This window comes from Chelonoidis abingdonii, chromosome 4, assembly GCF_003597395.2.
Source record: "Chelonoidis abingdonii isolate Lonesome George chromosome 4, CheloAbing_2.0, whole genome shotgun sequence".
Classification (NCBI taxonomy): domain Eukaryota; kingdom Metazoa; phylum Chordata; order Testudines; family Testudinidae; genus Chelonoidis; species Chelonoidis abingdonii.
In genome coordinates this window covers 4897408-4925345 of record NC_133772.1, presented here as the reverse complement: position 1 = coordinate 4925345, position 27938 = coordinate 4897408, and the positions used below count along the sequence as shown (strand labels likewise).

Below are 27938 nucleotides of genomic sequence, written 5' to 3'. Positions count from 1 at the left end.
GGCCCTTTGACTTTACTGCCACAGAAACACATTCATATTAGATCAGAGGTAGGCAACCTATGGCACGGGTGCCGAAGGCAGCACACGAGCTGATTTTCAATGGCACTCACTCTGCCCGGCTCCTGGCCACCGGTCCGCGGGGGGGCTCTGCATTTTAATTTAATTTCAAATGAAACTTCTTAAACATTTTTAAAACCTTATTTACTTTACATACAACAGTAGTTTAGTTCTATATTCTAGACTTATGGAAAGAGACCCTTTAAAAACGTTAAATTCAAGTGAATAAATGAAAACTCGGCACATCACTTCTGAAAGGTTGCCAAGCCCTGTTATAGCGTGTTCCACAGGATTATGTACATGAGAAGTAAAACAGAAATTTGGAGTAGTGACACTACCACTGAGGCCTTTATATATAAATGTCTTGTAATTAGTTACTACACAGTACTGCCCATTTATGTTATAGGTTACCCAAGCTGGTGGTTGTCACCCTCTGGTAAGCTTCACTGGGCAGGAAACAGAAGTGGCTTGCTTCTCAGTTCCACTGGTTGAACTGCTCTGTGATACAGCAGCAGTTGACGTAGATCCAGTTTTTCCTATGGATGCTGTCATCCAGATAACCTACTGAATGGACAGTAACCAATTTATCAAATATTGCTGTGTCAGGATGTAGTATTGGTATCCAGACTGTTTTGAATAACATGTGCCTTAGCTAGGATGCGGTGTCAGTAACCCAACATTACGACTGGTATTAACCGGGAATTTGTTTACCCAATTTGTAGTTACTGGATAACTTAATTTCGTTACCAATTTGTTTTTTTCCTTGCCTTCATGTTTGCTGCCGTTCATCTGTTGATTTTTACCTGTGCGTTGGTTAGACAGGTTAGCAATGTTATGAACATTGTAAATGATATGGAACAATAATACAACACTACCACAATAATTCAGCAATAATAGTTGCTTTTATGCAGAAGCCAAATTCAAATTAACTGACAGTGATTTCTAGCTGATTGCCAACTGAATAGGGTAGATTGAAGTGTATTTGACCAGGCTCTTAGGTATAAAGCACTTCATTTTTCTTTTCTTGATGCTTCGGGGGGTTTCTTCACTGGATGCTGATACCATCTGGTGTTTTTGTAGTGTGAGATCTTCTGGTGTCTTTGGTCTGTGGGATGCAACTTAAACAACTTCTGTTAGTTAACAAAGTAAATTTTTTTTGTTTGTTTTCAGTAACTCAAACTTAATACAAAGTTCACCTTAGTTATTTGCAGTGTAATAGGAACAATGTAATAGAGACCAAGTCTTTTATAACACAAGTTATACTTCTGCAATTGTGGAGCAGACATTCATTTTCAGTTGAGGTGCATTACTAATATTTTATTCTAAATAAAATGCTTAACCGCTAAAATAGATGCTTACAATCTTCTGTGAGAAGGTGTATTGCTTTCCCTTGCTGAGTTTTGGCAAACGAGTTAATAACAGAATTTTTACCAAGCTTTTTAGATTGAATTTGCTTGTGATACCTATTCCACTTCTGTTAACTGTTTAGAAGCATTAACAACCATTGCTTCTCATTAACATAACAAAAGAAAAGCGTATAAAATTCAACTAACTATAAAATTTAACTAAAACAAATTTTTAAATACAGGTCCATGCAAATACTTTGTGGGTATTAAACGTCCATGATTCTTTGTTTTGTTTGGGAGCCAAAGGTAGAAACCTGTTGAAAATGTGGAAAGCTGTTGAAATGTTTGATCAGCTTTATGCATAAATTGTTGTTTTTAAACATTTTTGCTATCACATTTTTATAACTATATTTAAAAGTGCAAACAAGTTTATAAAAACCCAAACAAGAAATTGACGTTTTGTTAATATTATTTTTACCTTAATGTTGATGTTTCCCCTTACATTTTTTCTTTGAATAACAAATAAAAATTAAAAAACAAACCAAACCTGATTACTAAAAGAGAATTCTTTTTGTTTGCAATGGCATTTGTTGCTGCAGAAATATATGTACATATATTTATAACCGAGACCTTGTTGAGCTTGAAAAAAATGGTGTTAATAATATTATGATGGTTATACCCCAACCATAACATTAAAATAGTGTGGTCCCTTTTATATATAAAGGGTATCAAATTGATTTTTGTTGCAACAAAAATAAAAAATAGTCACGTGACACACACAACATGCAACACAAGACAGCATACGTGACATACAGGCAGGGGCGGCTCCAGATTTTCTGCTGCCCCAAGTGGCGCAAAACAACAAACAAAAAGCCGTGGCAGCGCAATCGCACCGTTCCACTCTTCGGCAGCAATTCAGCTGCGGGTCCTTCGCTTGGAGAGGGACTGAGGGACCCGCTGCGAAATTGCCGCCAAAGACCTGGACATGCTGCCCCTATAGCGGCCGGAGGGCCACTGCTTGGTATTGGCCGCCCCAAGCACCTGCTTCTTTAGCTGGTGCCTGGAGCCGGCCCTGCATACGAGACAAACTTACAGTTGAAAACAAACGGCACTAGAATTCTGTCCATAACTATACAAAATAAGGCAAACAAAACTAAAAAGGGTTAAACATTTGAATAAACAATCTATTACCTTATTTAAAACTTTTAACAAAAAATGGTAAAAATATATATTTGCCAAATTTATTGTATTAATTTGGTAACAAGGAATTTTACATTACTTATACTTAGCAGAGTTTTAAAATAATGTTATATGGAAATAAGAAAAGTCCATGTTTCAAATATTAGTGAGTGGTTAGGATTAGAAGCAGAGTGTGCATTTCTCTTGCTTGGCAACCCTATCTTCAAGAAAGTTAGGAATAATTCCAGCTGTTGCATTCCTGGAAGGTTAAAATAGTTAATTTACTGGATTTAAAGTTTTTACCTTTTGGCACCTTAGAGACTAACAAATTTATTTGGGCATAAGCTTTCGTGGCCTAGAACCCACTTAAAGTACAGGCAGCATCAGCAAGTTTAGCAAACTGATAAAGGATATAAAAGAAAACATACTGGTATGTAAAAATATTTGAGAGAGGAGGTTATCTTTTTAGTGGAGTGCAGAGTGTGGTTCTATGGGTCAAAGCAGTTGGGGAAACGGCATCCTGGGTTTTGATCCTGGCTCTGAGATGAGAGTGGGGGTAATTATCTGCTCTCGTGAAACCTGAATTTGTTCCTCCCCATGTCTGTTTTTGTCTGCATGCCAAACAGATTGCGGGAGTGCCCCTTTTTCCTGCAGTTAACTGGTTTGGGGCAACTCCATATGTTAATACATCCATTTTAGGTGTTAACCTGCTCAGTTTTAGTTTTTGACTTTGAAATTCCTTTGTACTCACTCCCCTGTGATTGAGTCGCAGCGCCGGTCTTGCAATGTGCTCTGTGAACTGTTCCACTTTTTCCTTCACTTGATTTACCAATTCAGTGAAAGTGTTGGGTGCTACTTTCTCCACCTGTGCACATATTTGTCCCATTCTGACAGGTACCAGTCTAGGACCCTGTTTAGCTTTTACCATAAGGTGGTGGTTGCACTGCGGTGGACCCCGTTTCATCTTTTAATTTTACTAGGGCCACCTTTTTCCACATCTGTCCCCATTCTTCAGGCACAGGGGAGCTACCTGAAGCCTGCTGTTCACCACCAATATTTATAACAGGGGACAGCACGTGTATTTTTGGCAGGTTTCTTGTAGCTGTTTCCAATGTTTTATTCTGTTCCTGTGCTGGCTGCCTCTGGACTCCTCGCCGCCCTGCAAGCGGGGTGGGAGCATTCCAGGGCTGTATAGATTCTTTTAACTCTTTTTTTTTTTTTTTTTTTGTTACTGTTACTTGCCCCGCCAGTTCTGAGGCCTGCTGTTTTAACCATTTAACAGCCATGGATATAGTTTGCAGTAGTCAACATTTCAAGGCTACTGTCTCTGCCGTAGCCTTACAAATTACATCACGTTTCTTCCCATTATATTTTTTTAAACTCTGTGGGGATTTCCAAGGAGGGGTTAAAGGGGTTCCCTAGCTTGTGGTTTTCTCTCGTGTTAGTTGGCGATTTCTTCAGCGGACAGCTCGCTTACTCACCAGATCAGCGGTTGGGGTCACCAGTGTTGTAAGAAGTTATGGGTGTGGTGCTCTGCTCTGTTCAGTGTTGATAAGTCGGTTGCATGGGTGTGTTCCCTCTGCATGCTGCCCTGGCTCTGCAGATAGGTGACGCAGCAAACCCCGAGAAAACCCCCGATGACCACAGACTCCGATAAGGTACAAAGGCACCCAGCCAGGTTTATAGCCAAACGAAACAGTCTGTAGCTCCCTGGATCAGATGGCTACGGTTCTTCCAGTACATATGTGCTCCCTGACAATGGACCGGCTCAGCCAGTAGCGGGATTTATCACTGCCCCCTACGCCAAAGCCATCCACTCAGGGGCGCATTCTTATACACAGATACAAACAAGTTACACCTCATTCCTGACGCAACCTCTCTACGTGTCAGGGTGCCGCCTCTCACAAAACAACTCTACCATATTATCCTCCTGCTTGTCTTTAGGATAGGTCAGCCTGTTCCTGTTATCTGTAGGGAGTGTGTTCTGGTACCATCCTGGCATGTGTTTCCATAACTAGTGCCCAGCAGAGCCATCCTTATCCATACGCAAAGTACCCAGCTGCATAGGCCCCCAGGAAATTTGGGGCACCACACTTCCTGATGCCCTGCACAGCTGCGTGCTGCTCCAGCCCCTGCTCCGCCTCTTCCCCATGGCCCCTGCCCCTGCTCCTCCTCCGCCCCGCCCCCACTCCTCCCCCGATTGTTGCGTCCTCTCTTCTTCCCCTTCCCCCTCCAGCTTCCTGCACGCTGAAAAACAGCTGATTGCGGCAGGCAGGAGGGCAGAGAGGGAGGGAGAAGCGCTGATTGGCAGGGCCTGCCAGTGGGCAGGAGGTGCTGGAAGGAGGGAGAGATGCTGATAGGGGGGCTCAGCACCCACCATTTTTTCCCTGTGGGTGCTACAGCCCTGGAGCACCCACAGAGTTGGCACCTATGCTGCAGTGTCCTCTTCTTGCCCTCCAGCTACATTATCAGCGTCTTTTCCTCCTTCCAGGAGTGAAGTATTTCAGTTCAACAGTCCAGCCCCTTCCCCAGTGGCAAGTGGGGGGGTGGGGTACCCAGGTCCACCTACTACTCCAGGTCCTGACGCAGGGACCCTGTAGATAGCAGCCTCCTGCTGCAACCCCTTAACTTTGCTCCATGCTGCTTCTATTCTCTGGGCCACTTCCCTACAGCCCCAGCACATTCTTTGCCCTCGTCTCAGAGTATCTAACCAGCAAGTCCCAGCAGGTCCCTCTTGCTCCCCTTGCAGCAACTGCTCTGTCTATGGTGCTACCTTTCCTGCAACCTGCTAGGAACACAGTCCTCACTCCTTGGGCTCCCCAGAGCAATTGACTGTCTCTGGCCTTGCAACTCCTTTTATGTGATCCCACTGGACCTTGATTGGCTGCTCTGTACAGCCTCCCTGCAACTGGCTGCTTCCTGCACCTCCTCACTAGGTTGCGTGGAGGACTCACCTCCACTGCTTCTTTGTGGGGTGGGGTGTGGAGGCCCATGAGGCCTCCATTATCCCCTTCTTCTCTGGTGTGGGGTGAACACCTCGTCACAGAGATGAAGAAATGGAAGGATGTGTGGGTGAGTAGGTAGGGGATATAGGGATGGGTGGCTGGGTAGCTGGGTTTATGGAGGGATGGATTGCTGAGTAGTTGGGTTCATAGGGAGATGGGGGGATGGGTTGGGCTCATAGAGGAATGCAGAGTTAGGGTAGTTGATCCATATGGGTAGTTGGCTCTGTAGGGTGATGGAGGGATGGATAATTGGGTGTCTTGGGCAATGGAGGGATGAATAGTTGGATCTAGGGGGTGTGGATAGTTGGGTCTGTAGGGGGATGGAGGGATGGGTAGCTGGGTCTGTAGGGGGATGGAAGGATGGATAGTTGGCTCCGTAGGGTGATAGAGGGATGGATGGGTAGTTGACTCTGTAGAAAGATGGATAGGTAGTTGGGTTCATGAGGGGGGACAGATACATACATAGAGGAGGGTGCAGGGAGATGGATAGACATGTAGATGGATCTGCATGGAGATGGATGGAAGGAAAGATAAATCAATCTTCTGTATCCCTCCTTGCCACAACTGACTCCCCCTTTGCCCTGTTCCCTGGAACAACCCTCCCGTGGCAGAAGGCCCCTCCCCATCTGTTAGAGAGCACAGGGTGGTAGGTGACACTCACCAGCAGTGCATGTTTCTGCCTGGCTCAGCCCAGCCTCACTCTGCTTCTCCTAGGAGAGGGCTTCAGCTGGCTCAGAACATGGGCTCAGCTCCACCCAGCTACCAGGGAATGGTGGGGCAGAGACAGCAAGGGAAGGCGGAGGGACAGGGTTAATCACCCTCTACAGACACCCCTGCTCTGACACTAGCCACTGGCACATGGAGACTCAACCCAGAGCTGGGGCCTGGCACAACAATGGGACTGAAAGTCAGGACTCCTGGGTTCTATCCCCAGCTCGGCGTGGGAGAGCGGGGTTTGGGAGTCAGGACTCCTTCATTCTATTCTACTTCTCCCCTCCCCACAGTCTCTGGGTTGGTTAATCACAGATCCAGCCCCATGACCAGGTTTGCTATTAACCATCCATGCTGGCCCCCGGGGACCCTTCCGGGAGGTGTCATTTCGGTGCAGGGAGAGAGACAGCAACAGTATGGAGAGGGTGCCGCAGGCCGTCATCAACAACCCTGCTGATATCGGGGTCATCGTGGGCTACTTCGTCCTGGTCATCTGCGTAGGGCTCTGGGTAGGTGACCTGGGGACATAGCCCTTTGCCCCAGCCCCTCTCTCCCACCCCCCAACACTGGGAACCAGGGGAAGAAATGGAACAGGATAGAGACCTGAGCCACTCTTCTGGGAACCAGAACTGACCACCCCAAAATTAGACCTAAAACTTGAGTCCAGGATATCCCCATATACACCTTGCCATCCATCCATCCGCCCCTCTATCTATACCCCCATCCCCATGTATGTCCTGCTATCTATCCAGCCATCCACCCAGCCACATATACACCCCTCTATCCATCCTCCATCCCCATACACACCCTGCTATCCATCCATCCCCATATACACCCCTCTATCTATCCACCCATCCATCCACCCATCCCCATAGACACCCCTCTATCTAATCCATCCATCATTCCCCACACACCTCCTGCTTTCTACCCCTCTATCCATCCTTCATTCCCTATACACACCCCTCTTTCTAGCCATCCCTATACAGACCCCTCTGTCTATCCATTCATCCCTCCCCGTACACTCCTCTCTCTATCCCTTTCGTCTGTCTCCATACACACCTCCCTACGTATCCATCCTGATTCCCAACCTTCTATCCATCCAGCCCAAACACAGCCCTGTCTTTATCTATCTACAACCCCCTCTATCCACATCCAGCCCACTACTCACCCCTCTATCCATTCCCATACACACCCCTCTATCCAGCTGCCTATCCCCATATAAACCCCTCTGCCTATCCCAATACACACCCCTCTAGCCATGTGTCTATCCCCTTACACATCCCTCTACCTATCCCCATACACCCCCCTCTATCCACCCATCCAGCCAGCTACTCACGTCTCTATCCATCCTCATACAGACCCCTTTAGTTATCTGCCTATCCCCATACACACCCCTCTATCTATCGGTCTCCAGACACACCCTCACACACACTTATCCATCCATCCTAGAATCAAGCATCACTACCCAGGAACTCAGACTCTGAAACTTGAATTTCCATCTTGACCCTAGCATGTCGCTGTTGCTGGCAGATCCAGAACCAAAGCCCAGGGCTCAACCCCAGAAATCTGACCCCAGAACCTGAGCTGCGGCCTGGGAAGCCCAAAAACAGAACAGCAGGGCTCAGAAGGGCCTGCGGCTGAGACCCACATCCACAGAGGACTTAGGTGCCCAAGTCCTAGTTTTAGGCTCCCCTGAGATCCACAAAACTCTCACTCGGCTCAAGCCCAACACCTAAGTCATTGTAGTAGAAGTTTCATACCCGCCTGAGTTTCTGCCTCAGGACATGTGAGCTGCTGCCTCCCTCTGGGCATCTGGGCACCTGTCTCGCACCTAAGCCCCAGCACGACCCACCGACCAGGGGAGGACAGGCGTTCATGCTACCCACTGGGCTATGCTGATGTGGGACCCCTCAGTCCCTCCTGGTAGAGCTGGTCTGCGGTTGCTCAGTGAAGGAGTGATTGCAGCCAGGGGACTGGCCCCAGGGGTCTCCCACCTCCCAGCTGGGTGTCCCAACCACCAGCCCACAGAGTCCTTCTCAAGCCCTGGCCTGCTTTCTCTCTGGCCCAGGGACTCTTGTTCTTTAAAGCCACTGTAGAGAAGGAGCTGTACCAGGAGAGACCAAGGGAGTCCCCATGTCCAACTATTGTATTATCGGCCTGTGGATTCTCTTCAGGTAGAGGGCCGAATTGAAACAGGAGCTTCCACATCCCAGGCTGAGTGCTCTAAGCACTGGGCTGGAAGCTGTAAGCTGGGCACCTCCTCCTGTGGCTGTTTTGCGTGGAGCGAGGCAGTTGCTCAACTCATTCTCACAAGGAACAACGCAGGCACCGAAGCTGCTCGACCCCAGGAGAGGGGTTCCCAGCTCTGGGTCACTGGCAGAGTGAGGCGCTTCTCTGCAGCTTGGACTGAGGGGGTGAACTCCTTTAGAGGGGCGGGACTTAGGACCCCCCATCTCCCATTGTCTGGCTCAGCTGGCTCCCCGCCTAGCATGCCTAGCACCCATTCATTATATAGGGAGCCCGGTGCCTAGCTCAGGCTTTCTGGATCCCAGTGTTGATCCAGTGATTTTCTCAGCACCTAAACATTGTGTTCCCTTGCTGAGCACCATGCCTAAATCCTAGAACCCAGCTACCTCATGTGATTGACATGTCTAGAACACAAGTCACTGGCATGACTGATGTACCTAGAACACAAACCGTTGGGCTCCAAGATGGGACTGTCCTTGTCCCACCACTCCTATGACATCTCTGTCCCTTTTTCCTCTTATAACTCCCTCTACTTGACCCCAAGAGGGTCCCATCCCACAGTGGAAGGACTAGCGGGGCCTCATCCTGGCTGTACAGTTGTTTTTTTTGCTCTTCTCAGCTCTTTGATCTCGGCTCCAGATTGGGCAGGGATGGGGGAAGAGGTTGTTAATTATTACTGGGAAGTACATGGTCCAGGAATGCTATGAGGCCCGTAATGAGGTGTAAATTTCAACAGATTAGCAGATTAGTCAGGGAGCAGAAACATACAGCGTGGGTCCCCTGCATCGCCTTGCCACACAAAGCCCCCCGTCCATGGATCCATGGCTTTAATAAGTCGCAGTGGACCCTCCAACTCACCAGCCCCACCTGCACACAGCCCTGAGTGTGGGAGCCTCCCCCCGCGGCAGGGGTGGCTCAATGATTTTTGCCACCCCAAGCACGGCAGTCAGGCAGCCTTCAGCGGCATTTCTGCAGGATGTCCGCTGGTCACGTGAATTCAGCAGTGGTTCTGCAGGTGATCTGCCTATCCCGCCCATATGCCATACCTGCCGCTGAACTGTCACCAAAACTGCGCGGGACCGGTGGACCTCCCGCAGAAACACCGTTGAAGGCTGCCTGACTGCAGCCCTCACAGCAACCGGCAGGCCGCCCCCTGCGGCTTGCTGCCCCAGGCACATGCTTGCTGCACTAGTGCCTAGAGCTGCCCCTGCCCCGCAGACACCTCAGCTTGCTGCAGTACATGGCAAAGACCTAAAATGGTAGGACACACCAGAACTACTCAGGCAAGACACATGCACTACAGTGGGATTCCTCACTCAGTGCCAGGTTGGCTCACAGTCGAGGCCTATCTAACCCAGTCTCCAGGAAAGGAAAATGTGAGACACACACATCCTTCCCCCCTCCCCCCGTCTCAACCTAGTCTCTAACAGAGACCCCCTGAAGCCCTGCAGTAGGCGGATGTCTCATCAATTCTGGCTAGTTTCATCCACTGAAATATTCAGTCCCTCTTTGAATCTTGGCCTCCACAACTTCTGGCGGCGGGGAGTTCTGAAGGTCGATCGCACCTCGGGTGAAAGTGCATTTCCTGCCTCCTTGTGATTGACTCCAGGAGCTCAATGTATTTAGCATAACCAAGAGCAGGTTAAGGGGTGGGCCGATCCCAGTCTGAACGTACCTCCATAGGGAACAAATAATTAATTCCGGGCTCTTTAGCGGCCGAAGGTCTGACACGCCCCAGTGGCTGGAAGTAGACAAATTCAGACTGGAAATAAAGGGTACATTTTAAAGACTGAGGGGAATTAACCATTGGAACTGCTCACCCAGGGCTGGGCTGATTCGCCATCGCTGGGAAGTTGTGCTAATAGATCTGCCCCCGTTCAGCCAGGAATGATCTGGGGCAGTTCCCTGGCTTGTGTGACACCTCAGGCCAGCCAGGTCTGACCTCTGAATCTCTGAGCCCCAGGCCAGTCACTCTCCAGAGGAGAGTTGGTCCAGCTCTCTGCTCCTTCCCACACCCTTCTCTGAGCCTTGCGTCTCCAGCCAGAGCTGAGGGGACTCACCCAACCAGCTCTGCCTCCCTCCACGGGGTATCTGGAGTTGGTGCAGAAACGCAGCATCCAGCCCCTGGAAAATGCCCTCCTCCCGCTCTCGCCCCTGCAGTCCATGTGTCGCACCAACCGGAGCACCATCGGGGGTTACTTCCTGGCTGGTAGAAACATGGTCTGGTGGCCGGTGAGTATTGCAATGGGGGCAGGATTATATAGATAGATATGGGGCTAACCCTCAATCTTGAGAATGGATTCAGAGCTGGGGTTAGGGATGAGGTTTAATACTTGACCCTAGCAGCAGCTGGGGTGAGGATGGGGGGGCAAGGGTTTGACATCAGGGGACCATAGCAAGGAGATGAGGTTGAGTGGCAGGGGGTGGCATTGGGGCAGTGCCCGGGGGCAGGGGGTGGCATTGGGGCAGTGCCTGGGGGCAGAGGGGTGGCATTAGGGGCAGTGCCTGGGAGTAGGGAATGGTATTAGGGGCAGTGCCCAGGGGCAGGGGGTGGCATTAGGACAGTACTCAGTGCATCTTTCCATAGCCGAATCCCTCTCCCTCACGCTGTGCTGCAGGTGGGTGCGTCTCTCTTTGCCAGTAACATCGGCAGTGGGCACTTCGTGGGGCTGGCTGGCACCGGTGCTGCCAATGGCCTGGCTGTGGCCGGCTTCGAGTGGAATGTAAGTGATTTTGAGTGTCCATAACCCCCTCCGCCTCCCCCTCCCTGCCGCACTCCCCCTCCCTGACCCCGCTCCGCTATCCCCACCAGGCTCTCTTCGTGGTTCTCCTCCTCGGATGGCTCTTCGTACCTGTCTACCTCACTGCTGGGGTGAGCATCACACTGGCTAGAGGCGAGGCGAGGCAGGTGGGGGGCTGGGAGCCAGGACTCCTGGGTCCTATCCCCAGCTCTGGGAGTGGGGGGGTCTGGTGGGTTAGATCAGGGGAGCTGGGAGCCCGGACTCCTGGGTTCTATCCCCAGCTCTGGGAGGGAAGGGGGTCTGGTGGGTTAGCAGGGTTCCGGGGGGGGGGGTGCGCAAGTGGGGCAACTTGCCCCAGGAGCAGCAGGGGCCCCCACAAGAGTTTTTTGGGGGCCCTGGAGTGGGGTCCTTCACTAGCTCTGGGGGGCCCCGGAAAATTCTCACGGGGCCCGGGCCCCCGGAACTACTTCTGCTCCAGGTCTTTGGCAGCAATTTGGTGGCAGGGGTTCCTTCCGCCCCGGGTGTTTGGTGGCAATTTGGCGGTGAGAGGCCCCTGCTGCCGAAGACCCCAGGCCCCCTGAATCATCTGGGTGGCCCTGTGGGTTAGAGCGGTGGGGGCTGGGCGCCAGGACCCCTAGGTTCTATCCTCAGCTCTGAGAGGGTGGGTCTGGTGGGTTACAGCAGGGCAGGGCTGGGAGCCAGGACTCCTGGGTTCCGTTCTGTTCTCCCTTTACCTGCAGGTGATCACGATGCCCCAGTATCTGAAGAAGCGATTTGGGGGCCGGCGAATCCGGATCTATCTGTCCGTCCTGTCCCTCTTTCTCTACATCTTCACTAAAATCTCAGTACGTAACTAATCCTCTTCCAGGGGGCGGGGGCACTGGCTGTGGGTGTTGGCCCTGGCTTCTCCCAGCAGGGGGTGCTGTGTGCATCGGCCCAGTGCTGAGCCCCCCACCCTGTATCGCCCCCCGTAGGTGGACATGTTCTCGGGAGCTGTGTTCATCCAGCAGGCACTGGGCTGGGATATCTACGTCGCTGTCATTGCCCTGCTCGTAATTACCGCCATATACACCGTGACAGGTAACAGGGGCTGCAGCTGGAGGGGACCAGGAGCTGCTCGAGCTGGGCCCAGGGTGGCGGAGAGGAGCCCAGGTGGGCACCGTTTCACCCCACCCCTCCTTGCTCTCCCAGGGGGGCTGGCAGCCCTGATGTACACCGACACCGTGCAAACCTTCGTCATCATTGGGGGAGCCTTCGTCCTCATGGGCTTTGGTGAGTGAGACCCACCCATGCTCCCCCGACGGACAGGGACAGGAATTGGAGCTGAAAGGAAGTCCCTAGTGCCTCCAGCCCCAGCAGGGGGCGCTACAGGGAGCAGGGCTGGGGTGCTGGCTGTGGGGGGCTCCCGGTGACTCCAGCCCCAGCAGGGGGCGCTACAGGGAGCAGGGCCGGGGTGCTGGCTGTGGGGGGCTCCTCGTGACTCCAGCCCCAGCAGGGGACACTACAGGGAGCAGGGCTGGAGTGCTGGCTGTGGGGGGCTCCCGGTGCCTCTAGCCCCAGCAGGGGGCGCTACAGGGAGCACGGCAAAGGCGCTGGCTATTGGAGGGGGGGCTCCCAGCTGTGGGGAGCAGCTGCCGTGGCCCCTCTTGGTCACAGTGCCCCCTGTTGGTTGCTTTGCAGCATTTCATGAGGTAGGGGGCTACCAGGGGCTCTTTGACAAGTACCTGAAGGCCCTTCCCAGCAACACCCTCTCTCCAGCCCCGGCCCTGTACAACATCTCAGCCACCTGCTACCAGCCCCGCCCTGACGCCTTCCACCTCCTCCGTGACCCCCTGACCGGAGACCTCCCCTGGCCAGCGCTAATCTTCGGCCTCACCATCATCTCCACCTGGTACTGGTGCAGTGACCAGGTACGGGGGCAGGGAATGGGGTGGGGGACTGGCTGGCTCGGGGCATGGGGCCTTTCACTGGAGCGTTCCCTGCTCACAGGTGATTGTGCAACGTTGCCTAGCGGGCAAGAGCCTGACCCACGTCAAAGCCGGCTGCATCCTCTGTGGGTACCTGAAGCTGTTGCCAATGTTCCTCATGGTGATGCCAGGAATGATCAGCCGCATCCTCTACCCAGGTACAGGGCCCCATACCTCACCAGGCGATAGGGACAGCCACTGCTGCCCCCTGCTGGCGGGATCCCAGCTGCCCCATGTATTAGCCCCCTGCCTCCAGGCCTGGCCCCCCCCTACTGACCCCGTTTTCTCTCCAGACGAGGTGGCCTGCGTGGTGCCAGAGGACTGCAAGCAGATCTGTGGCACTGAAGTCGGCTGCTCCAACATTGCCTACCCCAAGCTGGTGGTGACTCTCATGCCTGCCGGTAAGCAGTTGGAGCTGGCCCCCAATACCTTAGTGCATTGCTGGGGTGAGGACGACGGGCTGCGCAGGGAGCACCAGGCTGCAGGGAGCGGGGCGGGGGGGGAGCTCAGCAGGGGGCGCTGGGCTGCAGGCCGTGGGCAATATGACTCTCTGTCGCCCCCTACAGGTTTGCGGGGGTTGATGCTGGCCGTGATGCTGGCCGCCCTGATGAGCTCCCTGGCCTCCATCTTCAATAGCAGCAGCACCCTATTCACCATGGACATCTACAACCGCCTGCGGCCCCAGGCCAGGAGCAAGGAGCTGCTGATTGTGGGCAGGTGAGGGTGCACTACGGGCACTGTGTGGCAGGGAGTGCTGTGCCTCTGAGCTTGCTGTGGGCCCAGCCATGCCCTGTCTACCAGCCGGCACTAGGGGGCACTGTGGGCCTAGCCACATCCCTGCCCCTCACTCTGGTCTCTGGGCAGGGTGTGGATCTTGTGCATGGTGGCCATCAGTATTGCCTGGATCCCAATGGTGCAGGCGGCGCAGAGCGGGCAGCTCTTCGATTACATACAGTCCATCGCCAGCTACCTGGCACCACCCATCGCTGCTGTCTTCTTCCTCGCCCTGTTCTTCAAGAGGGTCAACGAGCCCGTGAGTGCCAGGGGACCCACCCAGTTGGAGATGGAGAGGAGGGGGGGGCAAGGTGGGGAGGAAGGGACCCAGGTGTTCGGGGATGGCGAGAAGGGGGCGGGAGATTGGGGGACCCAGGTGTCTGGGAATGGAGAGGAGGAGAGGGTGAGGGAGGGGGGAAGAGACACAGGTGTCCAGGGATGGAGAGGAGGCAGGCGAGTGATGGGAGATCCAGGTATCTGGGCAGCCAGAGGATGTGGGGGACCCAGGCCGGGCCTCCGGGAAGTGCGGGGGTGAGGGACCCAGGTGTCCAGGCAATGGACAGAGAGGGGAGGGGAGGAGGGAGTGGGGATGCAGGCGTCACACTCTCTAGAATGAATCAAGGGCGTGAGTCCCAGTCTCAGGGCAGACTGACACCAAAACTCCCTCCGATATTCAGGTTACTCCCAAGGGACCAGTCACTCACCCCAGGTCAGTCGTACCACAGATCTCACACCAAAGACAAGGCAGCAGCCAGTCCTGTAATAAACCAGCTGAAGATTTAGTAACTAAGAAGAAACAAGCATGTTAGTTACAAGAGTAAAGGAGGTTTAAAGCTACACACACAAATGAGTCTTAGATTCCAGAAGGGGCAGAAGCATCACTCACAAGCAAGCCCTATACGTCCCTAACGGAGGCCGAGCACTGGTTACCTAAGCTGGGCCTCATAGAAGATGAGGGTGGGGGGGACCTCAGGAGAGCATCTAGTCCAACCCCCTGCTCAAAGCAGGGCCTATCCCCAGACAAATTTTTGCCCCAGATCCCTAAATGGTCCTGTCAAGGATTGAACTCACAACCCTTGAGTTAGCAAATTAAAGCTCAAACTCCTGAGCTATCCTCAGAGCCTTAGCAGCCACATTCTTCCTGGCAGTGGTTTTTATTCCCTTCCCCCAGAGTTTAAGCTGGCAAGATGAGGCCTCATGGGCATATCCTCTTCGGGGAGGTGGGGGGGGGCTCTGATGCTCCACATTGGTCTGTCTGGTGTCGCTGTGTCTGGCTACACAGCAGCTGACACCCGCAGCCAACTCAGGCTTCGGCTGCAGGGCTGTTTCATGGCTGTGTAGATGGCCGGGCGCAGCCTAGGCTGTAGGCGCCTGCAGGGTCAGAGGGTCCCAGAGCCTGGGCTCCATGTCTACTGAGTCAGCTGGCATGGGCCAGCGTGGGTGGCTAATTGCCATGGAGACAGACCCCATGGGGCAGCTTTTGCAGGGCAGGAGCTACCTCCTGTGGCAAACTGGCATTTCACACCCGGTGGGGCTATTTTCCCAGCTGGTGATTTACCATTACAGAGCAACCCCGCAGTATAACCGGGGTACAGAGGCAATAGGTGAGCTCACTACCTCTATGCTTCAGTGAGTCTAAACGGTAACCCCTCAGACCTAATTTAACAAGGCTAAGACACAGGTGAGTTAGGCTGGGTCCTAGCTGTGTGTGTGCCAGGGGCCAGTTGAGGCCTAGAGGCCTTGGCATGAGCTGACACTTGGTTTGCCGGTGTCCACAGCAGGCAGCAGATGGAGCAGGGGAGGGAAAGAGAGGACCCAGGCATCCAGGCAATGGGAAGGGAGGGGAGGAGTGTGGGGAATGGGGACCCAGTGTCTGGGAGTGGGAGGATGCAGGAGGAAGGGAGCATGTGGGGGACCCAAGTGCCAGGCATAGGGAGGATGGTGGAGAGAGTGTGGGGGACCCAGGCATCTGGGTAGTGGGAGAACAGGGGAGGGTGGAGGGAGTGGGGTAACCCGCATTCTGGCAGTGGGATGATGAGGGAGCGAGAACACAGAAGCCCAGATGACCTCCCCAGTCTTTCTCCACACAGGGCGCATTCTGGGGACTAATCGGGGGGCTGCTGATGGGCCTGGCCCGTCTGCTGCCTGAATTTGCCTACGGCACAGGCAGCTGCATCTTCCCCAGCGCCTGCCCCAGACTTATCTGTGGGGTGCACTACCTGTACTTCGCCATCATCCTCTTCCTTGCCAGCGTCGTCCTGGTGGTGGGGGTATCGCTTTGTACCCCGTCCATCCCCGACAAGCACGTGAGCAACCCTTGGGAGGGGGGAAAGGGGATGGGACCCAGGCATCCGGGACAGCTGTGCAGGACGCTCACCCCTAGGAGGGAGAGACCAGGGTGGGGAAGTTTCCAGGACAGTAGCGCAGGGGTGCTCACCCCTAGGGAGAGAGAGCAGGACGGGGAATGGGACCCAGGTGTCCGGGACAGCAGTGCAGGGCACTCGCCCCTAGGGGGAGAGAGCAGGATGGGGAAGGGACCCATGCGTCCGGGACAGCAGTGCAGGGCACTCGCCCCTAGGGGGAGAGAGCAGGATGGGGAAGGGACCCATGTGTCCAGGACAGCAGCGCAGAGCAGTCGCCCCAGGGAGGAGAGAGCAGGACGGGAAATGGGACCCAGGTGTCCGGACAGCAGCAAAGGGCACTCGCCCCTAGAGGGGGAGAGCAGGACAGAGAATGGGACCCAGGTGTCTGGGACAGCAGTACAGGGCACTCGCCCCTAGCGGGAGGGAGCAGGACGGGGAATGGGACCCAGGTGTCCCAGTGCAGAGTGCTCACCCTGCGACCCACCCCCCCATCCCCAGCTACACCGCCTGGTGTTCAGCCTGCGTCACAGCAAAGAGGAGCGCGTGGACCTGGACACAGATGAGGAGGAGGAGAGAAGGAGGCAAGAAACGAGGCAACAGGGAGTGGCCGCGAACGGGGCTGTGGAGCACGTGTTGGAGGTGGAAGGTGGGGCTTGACAGGGGCCACTGGACTGCAGGGGGATGGGGAGGCAGCTCGGCAGGGGACGACTGTGCTGAAGGGGGATGGGCGAGTGGGGCTTGGTGGGGGTGACCGGCTGAGGGGGATGGTGCGGGGGCGCTGTGCTGAAGGGGCTTGGCGGGGGTGAGCTGGGCTGCAGGGAGTGGGTTGGGCTTCGGCGGGGGATGCTGTTCACTCTCTTTCTTCACCAGGCCCCCACCGGTCAGCCCCAGGGCGGCGTGGGGCCGCTGCATGGCCTGGCTCTGCAGCCTGGGGGGTGCAGACGCAGCAGGCACCAGAAGCGGCTGCAGAGCGGCTCCAGACATCAAGGAGCACCACCTGGAGCGGGTCGTCAACCTCATGCATCGCCCCATGATGGCCCTTGCCTCTTTCTGTGGGCTATTACGCCTGAGCCGCTGCAATGGGGAGCCCCCCGCGAGGAGCCCTCCACCTCTGCCACGGGGCTCCCAGGCCACCTCCCACCTCAGCCCCCACTGCAGCCAAATAAACCCTTTTCCTCTAGCCCCCCACGCAACCCTCTATCCAATGGGGCCTCTCCTTGTTGTGGGCTCCCTTCTGCCCTATGCCGTAGTCCCCCCCACTGCTGTGCACCTTCTCCCTCCCCCAAGGTATTTTCTGGGGGCTCCCCTCCACCCCAACCCCAGGGCAGAGACCACAGGAAGAGGATGGAAACGGGAGGGGGACAGCAGAGCCCCCAGCCCCTCGCCGACCACCAGCCCGGCCTCCGACCAGCCCCATGAAACTCAGGCTGGGAAGAGTGTGGAGGGAAAGCAATAGACAAATAAATGAATGGGAAACTCCACCCTGTGGCTTCTTCTCTGGACTGGAGCAGGCGCCCCCTAGAGGGGAAAGGCCCCAGGTCCCATTCCCAGCCAGCCAGTCCCCTAGCCCAGAGCCAGATTGGAGCTGGCGCCCCCTAGAGGGGAAAGGCCCCTTCTCCACCCCCTAAGCGAGCCAATTCCCTAGCCCAGGGCCAGATCGGAGCCGGCGCCCCCTGGGGGAAAAGGCCCCTGGTCCCATTCCCCACCCCATGAGCCAGCCAATCCCCTAGCCCAGAGCCAGATTGAAGCCAGCACCCCATAGAGGAGAAAGGCCCCATGTCCCTTTCCCCACTCCCTGAGCCAGCCAATCCCCTAGCCCAGGGCCAGCTCGAAACCGGCGCCCCCTAGAGGGGAAAGGCCCTAGGTCCCGTCCCCCACCCCAACCCAGCCAGTCCCCTAGCCCAGAGCCAGATTGGAGCTGGCACCCTCTAGAGGCGCAAACACACACAAACAGGCTATATATGAAAATAGAGGGGAAAGTCCCCAGGTCCCGTCCCCCACCCCCTGAGCCAGCCAATCCCCTAGCCCAGGGCCAGATTGGAGCCGGCGCCCCCTAGAGGGGAAAGTCCCCAGGTCCCATCCCCCACCCCCTGAGCCAGCCAATCCCCTAGCCCAGAGCCAGATTGGAGCCGGTGCCCCCTAGAGGGGAAAGTCCCCAGGTCCCTTTCCCCACCCCCACCCCCCGACCCAGCCAATCCCCTAGCCAAGGGCCAGATCGGAGCCAGCACCCCCTAGAGGGGAAAGGCCCCAGGTCCCATCCCCCACCCCCTGAGCCAGCCAATCCTGTAGCCAAGGGCCAGATCAGAGCCGGCGCCCCCTAGAGGGGAAAGGCCCCAGGTCCCTTTCCCCACCCCCTGAGCCAGCCAATCCCCTAGCCCAGAGCCAGATTGGAGCCGGCGCCCCCTAGAGGCACAAACACACACAAACAGGCTGTATATGAAAATAGCGGGAAAAGGCCCGAGGTCTCATTCCCAGCCAGCCAATCCCCTAACCCAGGGCCAGATTGGAGCCAGCGCCCCCTAGAGGGGAAAGTCTCCAGGTCCCGTCCCTCACCCTGAGCCAGCCAATCCCCTAGCCCAGGGCCACAGTGGAGCTGGCGCCCCCTAGAGGCGAGATGCCCCAGGGCCCGTCCCCCACCCCCTGAGTCAGGCAATCCCCTAGCCCAAGGCCAGATTGGAGCCAGCACCCCCTAGAGGCGAAAGGCCTCAGGTCCCGTCCCCCACCCCCTGAGCCAGGCAATCCCGTAGCCCAGGGCCAGACTGGAGCTGGCGCTCCCTAGTGGAGAAAGGCCCCAGGTCTCATTCCCCACCACAAACACATGCTGTATATGAAAATAGAAAGCTCTATTTCAGAGCTATTCTGCCCCCTGGTGCTCAGATGGCTTTATGGTGCTGGGACGGCGTGGCAGTAGCAGGGGGGCAGAGAGGATGGTACAAAAGTTCCACCCAGATTTCAACCCCAAAGGATCTGGGAAGGAGCTCCCCTGAGCCCCATTCATATCATCCCCCTTTGGAATTAAGGGGGGGACCTTGGATTCACCCCCCCATGTCCTCCCCACTGAATGTGGGACCGCCCCCGCACTTAAAACCAAATATCTTCTTTTTACCGCCATTGGAATTAAAGGTGGGGGGCAACAGATTCACCCCATATTCCCTCACTGGAAAGTGGGGTTCCTTCTCCTAGTGTGGGGGGCTCTCTGTCCCCCCCCTTGAATGTATGGTTCCTCGTGCTCCCGCCTCCAAAAATCCCATTCCCTGCTAAGATCAGGGTCACTACTATTTTTCCTCCATGGCTCTAAAGGGGTGTCAAAGCCCCTCACGTTCCTTAGCAAAAAGTTGGAGGGGCTATTGGAATGGGGGACCTCTCCCTTCCCCCCAGTAAAGAGGGGTCCAATTCTCCCATCTGAAATGGGGGGGGTTCCCTTCTCCCACAAGTGTGGTGTCGCCTCCCTTTACCCACTGAATCTGGGGTGTCCCCCCCATGGCAGTGAAGGGATTCTCCAATCTCCCCAGGAAATCAGGGTCCCACCCTGAAATGAGGGTCTGCTCCTCTGCCCACCACGTCACAGGCTGCCCAGCGCCTGCCCCACCCGCACCCTGCACCCAGCACTGGTGCGGAAGCCAAAGCGCCGGGGCCCCTGGAAGAGGAGGACGATGGTGGAGCCCAGGTTGAACTCGCCCAGGCCGGCTCCCTTGGGGGCAGGGACCCCCGATGGCCCCGCCCAGGCCAAGTAGCTGACGTCATGGTAGCAGCCCTGCACGTGGCGGGCGCAATTGGTTCGAAGGTCCTGCCAGAGAGAAAGGGGGCCACGTTTACCATGGTGATGGGCACCCCCTCACTCCATATCTGCTCTGGCTCACAAGAGCCATGTGACTCTGTGCTCACCCCCCCCAACATGTGACCCCACAGGAGCATGTGCTCACTAGCCCCCCCACGTGCAATCCCACCAGAGCATGCGCTCACCAGGCCCCCCCTACATGCAATCCCATGGGCGCACATGCTCACCGGGAGGCCCCCCATGTGCTATCGCACAAATGCACGCACACTCACGAGGGCCCCCCCCTTGTTTGATCCCACAAATGCATGCATGCTCACCAGGGACCCCCCCATGAGATTCCACAAGCACAGCCATGCTCACGAGGGCCTCCCTCACATCAGATCGTGCAAGCATGTGCACAATCACCAGGACCCCCCCACGTCTTTTCATGTAAGTGTGTGCACACTCGCCAGGGCCCCCCCCCCATGCAATCCCATGAGCCTGTGCGTGCTCACCAGGACTCGCCTCCATGCAACCCCCACAAGTGCACACGCTCACCAGGGACCCCACCAGGACATGAGGGCTGCCCCCCCCTCTCCAGGGCTCCCAGCTCCCTCTGCCCCCAGCCCCACCTGGTCGCAGTAGATGCGGATGGAGCCCACGTTGGTGGCCCCCACGGCAGTCAGAGAGAAGAAGCCGTGGGCCCACTCCCCGCTCAGCACCACCCGCTCGTTGTGACAGAATAGCCCCGGGATCCAGCGCACCACGCTCGGGCTCACCGACATCAGGGAGCCTGCCACGGATGGACACAAGGCAGGGCATGCAGATAGATGGGAGGGAAGAGGAGACCCCAGCGTGAGTGACAATTGGGTTCATGCCCCCCACCGCCCCAGCCTGCTCCCCTCCTCGGCTGTGCCGTACCGGGGAAGTGCCGGCTGTGCCGGATGTGCCAGTTGGTGGGCGAGTGGAAGCGGTGATAGTCGCCCGGTGCCAGATAGATGATGCACTGATAGAGCCGGTGCCCCCGGTGCCACCATGGGGAGAGACCCCTGCCTGGGGGAGAGAGACGGAGAGCAAAGGGTTAATCTGCACCTGCCTTGGATTGGGACACAGACACGGACACACACACACAGGGATTGTCCCCCCAGTGTGGCCCCTTTGGTCCCCAGATTGGCCTCTGGGATCTACCCCAGCCACCCGCCCCCACTCCGGATTGGATACTAAGACCAACCCCCCACATCAGCCCACTGCCTAACCCCTCACTCACCCCCATCTTCCCTCCAGTCCTGGGGGCCAAGGAAGCTCTCTAGAGAGTACGTCACCCCCTTCACCTGCTCCAGGCCGCTCCTTCGCACCCGGCCCAGGTGCACGATGCAGCCATCTGCCGGGCTGACCTGCAACCAGCCAAGACAGGATGAGAAGTGGTGATGGCCTTGCACGGAGATTCACAAGGGCAGGCCAGGGTGTTCACACCTGTGCCAGCTGAGCAAAGATGGGGGCACTCCCAATCCCCAGGGAGCAGTACCCTGGGGAGGCAGGTGCAGGGCTCTGCGGAGGGCCCATGCCAGCCCATGCACCGACAGTGCAAAGCTCTTGTGAAAAGCCAGGCTGTGAAAGCACCAGGCCTGGAGCCCTGGTGAACACACTTGTGTCTCACACGTGAGGGAGGCTCATGTGCCGCTGCTGGCAGGGTCATGTTGAGCTCGCAGCGCTGCTGGGCACACATGCGGGCCAAGGCAGGCGGGGAGGTCTGGGACCCTGGGGAGCCTGGCCTCAGGGTGGGACATGCACGTGCATTGTCATTGTGGGCAGCAGAAGGTATCATGTCAAAGGGGTTTCATGGGAAGGGAAGACCCATGATATGGGGCACAGGGGGGAGGGGAGAATGAGACAGACCATGCGGGGCATACCAGAATTTGTGCAGGAGGGGTGGGACATACCATGCCATGTGAAGGGAGAACAAAATGAGACCTATCGTATTGTTGGGGGTTCAGGAGTGGAAGGTAATCGTACTGTGGAGGGGTGGGATTGAACAGACCATCCCATGAGGAGCTTTGCTGGGGGAGTGGAGGGCCTGCCATGACATGGAAAGACAATGAAGGGGTCGGCAGAGATATACCATATCATGGGAGGACAATGGGAGGGACCTACCATGTCATGGGGGGGGGGGCAGGGCAGGATATACCATGCCATGGGAGGAGAATGGGGGGTAGGGCAGGACATTCCATGCCATGGAAGGGCAATGCAGGAGAGGAGAGATCAAAGCAGGACATACCATGCCATGGGAGGGCAATGGGGGGCAGTACGGGAAATACCATGTCATGGGAGGGCAATGGGGGGGGCAAGGTGGGACGTACCATGCCATGGGAGGACAATGGGGGGCAGGGTAGGACATTCCATGCCATGGAAGGGCAATGCAGGAGAGGAGAGAACAAAGCAGGACATATTATGCCATGGGAGGGCAATGGCGGGCAGTCCAGGAAATACCATGTCATGGGAGGGCAATGGGGGGGTAAGGCGGGACGTACCATGCCATGGGGCGGGGACAGAGAAGGACATACCATGTCATGGGAGGGCAATGTGGGGGGCAAGGCGGGATGTACCATGCCATGGGAAGGCAATGGGGGGGGGCAGAGAAGGACATACCATGTCATGGGGAGCAATGGGACGCACCCAGGGCTTGAGTGGGCGCCGGAAGAGCTCCCCAAGGCTGCGGTAGCCACTCAGATCTTCCTCAGCCGCCTCGGCCATGTTGACAGAGAAGGCCCAGACGTAGAGCGACAGCAGGGGGCGTTGCAGCCAGCGGGGCAGCGCCAGCCCTGTCAGCACCCCCCAGAGTCGCGAGAGCAGCCGGGTGGGGGCACGGCAGTACAAGGCCTGCAGGGGGAAGAGTCAGCAGGGGGCACTCGCCCCTTAGAGCCCCCCCTATATATCCCCTCCCCCCACTCCTCCCATCCCACCCCAGATCCCTCCCATCACTTCTTCTGCCCCCTCTTCTCCCCAGTTCCTCCCCCTCGCTGGCCCCTTCTCTACCCCCCATGCCCTGACCTTGCTGGTGGGCTGCAGCCCAACACAGGTGAGAGGCTTGAGAATCTGCCAGGAACGGAGCCGCAGGGCATGGCCAGGTATCCGGGGTAGATGGCGCCGCAGGGAGAGCCTGGGGATGGCCATCCTGGAGGGACAAGTACAGCACCATGCACACACTACAGCTCACCCCTGGGGGGGAAACCGGGACAGAGAATGGGACCCAGGGATCCGGGAGGGCAGCACTGGGTGCTCACCCCTGGGAGTTATGAGATGATTTACACAGCCTGCCTTTGCCTGGGAGATCCCAGCCTGGAGCAGAGGGGAGTCACTGCCCCAGAGGCATCCCCCAAAGCCGGGCTGGGCCCCCCATGCCCATCAGGAGAGCAGTGCCCAGGCTCGGGGCTGCCATGGGGCCAGATAGCACCCCCAAGACAGAGCCAGCCCACTCCCCGAGACCAAACGCAGTTACACACAGCATAACACAAACACACAGAGCATAACAGTGTTGTGCACAGGCACAACAACACACAGAGTGTAACATACAGTGTCACACAGAGCATAGCAGTATAACACACAAACACACTGACAGAGACATAAAGCAAAAGTGTTGCACATACAAATGTTAACACACATAGGGTGTAACACACAAAGAGAGCATAAATCAGTGTAACACACTAACAGTGTAACACAGAGTGTAACCGTGTCACAGACCACAGTGTCACACACACTCCAACATACTCTGTGTGTGTCTGTGTGTAACAATTGCACACACAAATTTAACACAGGGAATAACACAGTGTAACACAGAGTGTAACAGTGTAACACACTAACAGATGTGATACACTAATAGACTAACACAAACAGCATGTATCACACTCAGAGCAGTGTAATTCAGTGTGTAACATGCAGTGTCACAGTGTAACACACGTCACACACATGCATAGACAGTGTCATATACACAGACTATAACAGTGTAACACACACAGAGACATACACACACATAACACACAGAAGCTAAGAGTGGGGTGTGACTCCTGAAAACCTACAGACAGACACAGCCACCCACTTACACACACAGAGGAAACATGCACAAATGTACACATACACACTGACGCACAGTGGCTGGGAGAGAGACTCCTGGCCTTTGGGTCCCACACACACGGAAGAGGACACCCCTCCACACGCATTAGTAACATAACACACACCTGCCCTCAGCGACACGCCCTGCTATTTATACACACAGGAAACAAAACTCACACAAAAAGAACAGGAGTACTTGTGGCACCTTAGAGACTAACAAATTTATTTGAGCATAAGCTTTCGTGGGCTACAGACCACTTTATCTGCATGCATCCGATGAAGTGGGTTCTAGCCCACGAAAGCTTATGCTCAAATAAATCTGTTAGTCTCTAAAGTGCCACAAGTACTCCTGTTCTTTTTGCAGATACAGACTAACACGGCTGCTACTCTGAAAACTCACACACACTCGCTGACAGCAGACGGTACAACCGACACACATACAACACACACATTTGACACAATGACCCACACCCCGCAACATGCACACCCGCACACACTGATAGCAAGACAGCGACTCTCAAGACAGCTGATATCTACTGATCCTGGTGCATGCATATGCACACACCCCCCACAACTCAGCACAGACACCCCCTAGCAGCCTCCTACAATATGGCACATAGAATGACAGTGACACAAAGTCACACACACACACACAAGATAACAGAGAGAACACTAACACAATCACAAACACACACAGACATACAATCACACACACAAGGGTACAGAGCATACTCCTAACACACAATCATGCACACTATAACAATAGAGGGCAACATTCACACAAACACAAATCGCACACACACAGAACACTAACACAATCACAAACACACACAGACATACAATCACACACACAAGGGTACAGAGCATACTCCTAACACACAATCATGCACACTATAACAATAGAGGGCAACATTCACACAAACACAAATCGCACACACACAGAACACTAACACAATCACACAGAGAAAAACACTGAATGATACTAACACAAAATCACACCCAATACAAGGGTACAGAGAATAACACACACACACACAGAGGATGACAACAACACACAAACCACACACACACACACACACACACACAGAGGGCGAAGGCAGCCCAGACACACTCACTGGGAGCAAGGATATTGCTGGCCCGGATCCGTCTCTTCCACCTCGCCAGTACTCAGCGATGGCCATCACATGACAAGCACAATGACTCACAAGAGTTGCACGGGGCCCTCCCTCATGAAATTGGCTCCGCACAAGCCTATGGTCTCATCATCATGCCACACAGCAGGACTGTGACATCACCTGGTCATGCACACATGGTGGGATTGCAAACAGTAGGGGCTTGAACTATGCCCCAGATACGGCTGCATCTCAGCCCAGGCAAGGGATCCCTGTATAAACAGCCCCTGCGCCCCACCCTGGAGATGGCGGCATCTCAGGGCCAGGCAAGGGATCCCCATATAAACAGCCTCCGAACCCCACCCCAGAGGGGGCTGCATCTCAGCGCCAGGCCAGGGATCCCCGTATAAACAGTCCCCACACCCTGCACCAGAGGTGGCTGCATCTCAGTGCTGGGTGAGGGATCACCCTATAAACAGCCCCCACGCCCCAACCAAGAGGTGGCTGCATCTTCACTGTACCCCCTAGCAGGGAAAAGCCCCATGTCTAGTATATATATATAAAAACTTTATTCCCAGCAGAACAGGGGTGCAGAGCACATTGGATTCACAGTGTGTGTAACTCTGGTCCCACATGGAGCTGGATTGAATCCGCATCCTTTAGTCACTAGTCCGAGCCAGCTCACTGGGGTAAGCCCGCTAAGGCACAGAACGTTTTGGTCTCATTGGGGTCGCTGCCGATGCTGGGGAGGGGGGCAGGTCTACAGAGCTTTCTTGTCCTTTGGGGTCCAATCCAGACGCCACTCCTCTGCTCCAAGCAGGTTCCGATCCGTGACCCAGCCAGCCGAGACCAGCCCTGCAAGAGACAGACCAGCCCAAGGCCAGAGGATGATGTATGTGTTTCCCCAGCAGGAGGCGCTCTTCATGGGACAGGGGGCACTAGGGGACACCTCAGGGCTGCAAATGCAGTGAGTGGGAGTGTCTCTCCGATCTCCCCAGGGCAAGGGCCAATGGGGAAGACCCCAGCACCGAGAACATGGGGGGTGGGGTCTCCACAGCACAGGGTGCTGGAGTGCAGGGGGTGGGGATATTCCCCAGCAGGGGACGCTCTCCCCAGGCAGAGGGACACAGGGAAGGGCCGGGGCTGAGTGCAGGGGTTGGGGACATTTCCCAGCAGGGGGCACCCTCCCGAGTGTAAGGGCACTAGGGGGCTCAGAGCTGAGTACAGGGGGTGGGGATGTTCCCCAGCAGGGGGCGCTCTCTCCAGGGAGGAGCACTAGGGGTGCTCCCAGTTACCTGCTAGGAACCGGGGGAACAGCCTGTCCAGCAGTTGGTGAGTTTCCGTCAGCGCAGCCCAGACCTCTCCATCAGGGGCTGAAAGACAGAACAGAGCTGGCTGTGGGTGAAGGATAGGTGCAGTGAAACCTCTGGATGAGCCCCTCTGCCCCCCCACAGGATCAGGCACAGGGGGTGTCTGGTCACCCTGCCCCTCACCTCCACACAACTGCCATTGCAGCTTCTGTAGAGTCTCTTCCTCCACGGCACCCGGGGGCAGGGCCTGGGACAGCAGGGTCTCTAGCAGCAGGGCGTGGGAACAGGCCTGGATGGTGTCCACACTGCTCGCTCCATGGTGCAGGGCCACAGCCACAGTGCCTGTGGGGAGAAGGGCACAGCAGGGTGTCCTGCACCATCTCACCACACTGCCATCCCAGACACCTGGGTCCCGTTTCCCCTCCCAATCTCTGTCTCCTACGGCTGCTGTGCCAGATGCCAGGGTCCCATTTCCATTCCTGGTCTCTGTCCCCTACGGCTGCCATCCAAGACACCTGGGTCCCATTTCCACTCCTTGTCTCTGCCCCCTACTGCTGCCGTGCTGGACACTTAGGTCCTATTCCCCTCCTGATCTCTGCCCTTTATGGCTGCCATCCAGGACACCTGGGTCCCATTTCCCCTTCTGGTCTCTGCCCCCTACAACTGCCATCCAGGACACCTGGGTCCCATTTCCACTCCTGGTCTCTGCCCCCTAGGGCAGCCGTGCTGGACACTTAGGTCCTGTTCCCCTCCTGGTCTCTGCCCCCTATGGCTGCCATCCTGGACACCTGGGTCTCATTCTTCCTCTCGGTCCCTCCTCACCAGCTTTTCGGTTCAGAGCGATTAGATAGTTCCTCGAGTTGCCCTCGCAGGCCTGCTGGAACTCAGCTACGCTGTGGGATAGAGAGAAGGAAAGAATACGCAAAGAAGGAGATGCTCACTACGAAAAGCTAATGCAGTTTTAGGATGCATCAGGTGAGGTATTTCCAGCAAAGATAAGGAGGTGTTAGTACCATTATACAAGGCACTGGTGAGACCTCATCTGGAATACTGTGTGCAGTTCAGAGATGGGCTACTAGGATGATCCAAGGAATGGAAAACCTGTCTTATGAAAGGAGACTCAAAGAGCTTGGCTTGTTTAGCCTAACCAAAAGAAGGCTGAGGCGGGATATGATTGCTCTTTATAAATATATCAGAGGGATTAATATCAGGGAGGGAGAGGAATTATTTAAGCTTAGTACCAATGTGGACACAAGAACAAA

At 55.5% G+C, this 27938-nt stretch overlaps 3 protein-coding genes and 1 long non-coding RNA gene across 8 annotated transcripts in view; 1 reads left to right on the top strand and 3 right to left on the bottom strand.

Moving 5' to 3' along the window:
• SLC5A2 (solute carrier family 5 member 2) overlaps positions 1-17871 on the top strand; it is a 33149-nt gene extending 15278 nt beyond the window's left edge. The window contains exons 1-15 of one of the 2 annotated variants that reach the window (XM_032763146.2): positions 4820-6807; positions 10706-10777; positions 11164-11268; positions 11358-11417; positions 12027-12131; positions 12261-12366; positions 12478-12558; positions 12967-13196; positions 13276-13411; positions 13547-13654; positions 13820-13970; positions 14118-14286; positions 16118-16333; positions 16889-17036; positions 17261-17871. In XM_032763146.2, the coding sequence (XP_032619037.1) occupies positions 6715-6807; positions 10706-10777; positions 11164-11268; positions 11358-11417; positions 12027-12131; positions 12261-12366; positions 12478-12558; positions 12967-13196; positions 13276-13411; positions 13547-13654; positions 13820-13970; positions 14118-14286; positions 16118-16333; positions 16889-17036; positions 17261-17424 (1944 nt within the window). In that variant the 5' untranslated portion in view covers positions 4820-6714 and the 3' untranslated portion in view covers positions 17425-17871. Of the gene's footprint in view, positions 1-4819; positions 6808-10705; positions 10778-11163; positions 11269-11357; positions 11418-12026; positions 12132-12260; positions 12367-12477; positions 12559-12966; positions 13197-13275; positions 13412-13546; positions 13655-13819; positions 13971-14117; positions 14287-16117; positions 16334-16888; positions 17037-17260 lie in introns of those variants that run through there. The other variant, XM_075065897.1, reaches the window with a different exon arrangement.
• Positions 941-16309, bottom strand: LOC116815120 (uncharacterized). Of its 2 annotated transcripts, none has more exons than XR_004371408.2 (2): positions 16247-16309; positions 941-1717 (listed from the first exon to the last, which is right to left on the bottom strand). It is a non-coding gene; the product is annotated as an uncharacterized LOC116815120 (long non-coding RNA). The 2 variants fall into 2 exon arrangements; XR_004371406.2 differs by lacking the exon at positions 16247-16309 and adding an exon at positions 4064-4723.
• A 1345-nt stretch (positions 17872-19216) lies between the features above and the next one.
• LOC116815100 (phosphatidylserine decarboxylase proenzyme, mitochondrial-like) lies at positions 19217-24052 on the bottom strand. The gene is made up of 6 exons (XM_032763177.2): positions 23196-24052; positions 22794-23024; positions 21415-21541; positions 21069-21200; positions 20780-20940; positions 19217-20177 (listed from the first exon to the last, which is right to left on the bottom strand). Exons 1-6 carry the CDS (start codon positions 23316-23318, stop codon positions 19953-19955), a joined length of 999 nt encoding a protein of 332 aa, XP_032619068.1. The 5' UTR covers positions 23319-24052; the 3' UTR covers positions 19217-19952.
• Positions 24053-25916: 1864 nt separating this feature from the next.
• RUSF1 (RUS family member 1) overlaps positions 25917-27938 on the bottom strand; it is a 9997-nt gene continuing 7975 nt past the window's right edge. For all 3 annotated transcript variants that reach the window (XM_032763162.2, XM_075065922.1, XM_075065921.1), the window contains 4 exons: positions 27499-27569; positions 26860-27018; positions 26662-26739; positions 25917-26221 (listed from right to left, as the gene is read on the bottom strand). In XM_032763162.2, coding sequence (XP_032619053.1) covers positions 26127-26221; positions 26662-26739; positions 26860-27018; positions 27499-27569 — 403 coding nt within the window. In that variant the 3' untranslated portion in view covers positions 25917-26126. The remainder of the gene's footprint in view (positions 26222-26661; positions 26740-26859; positions 27019-27498; positions 27570-27938) is intronic.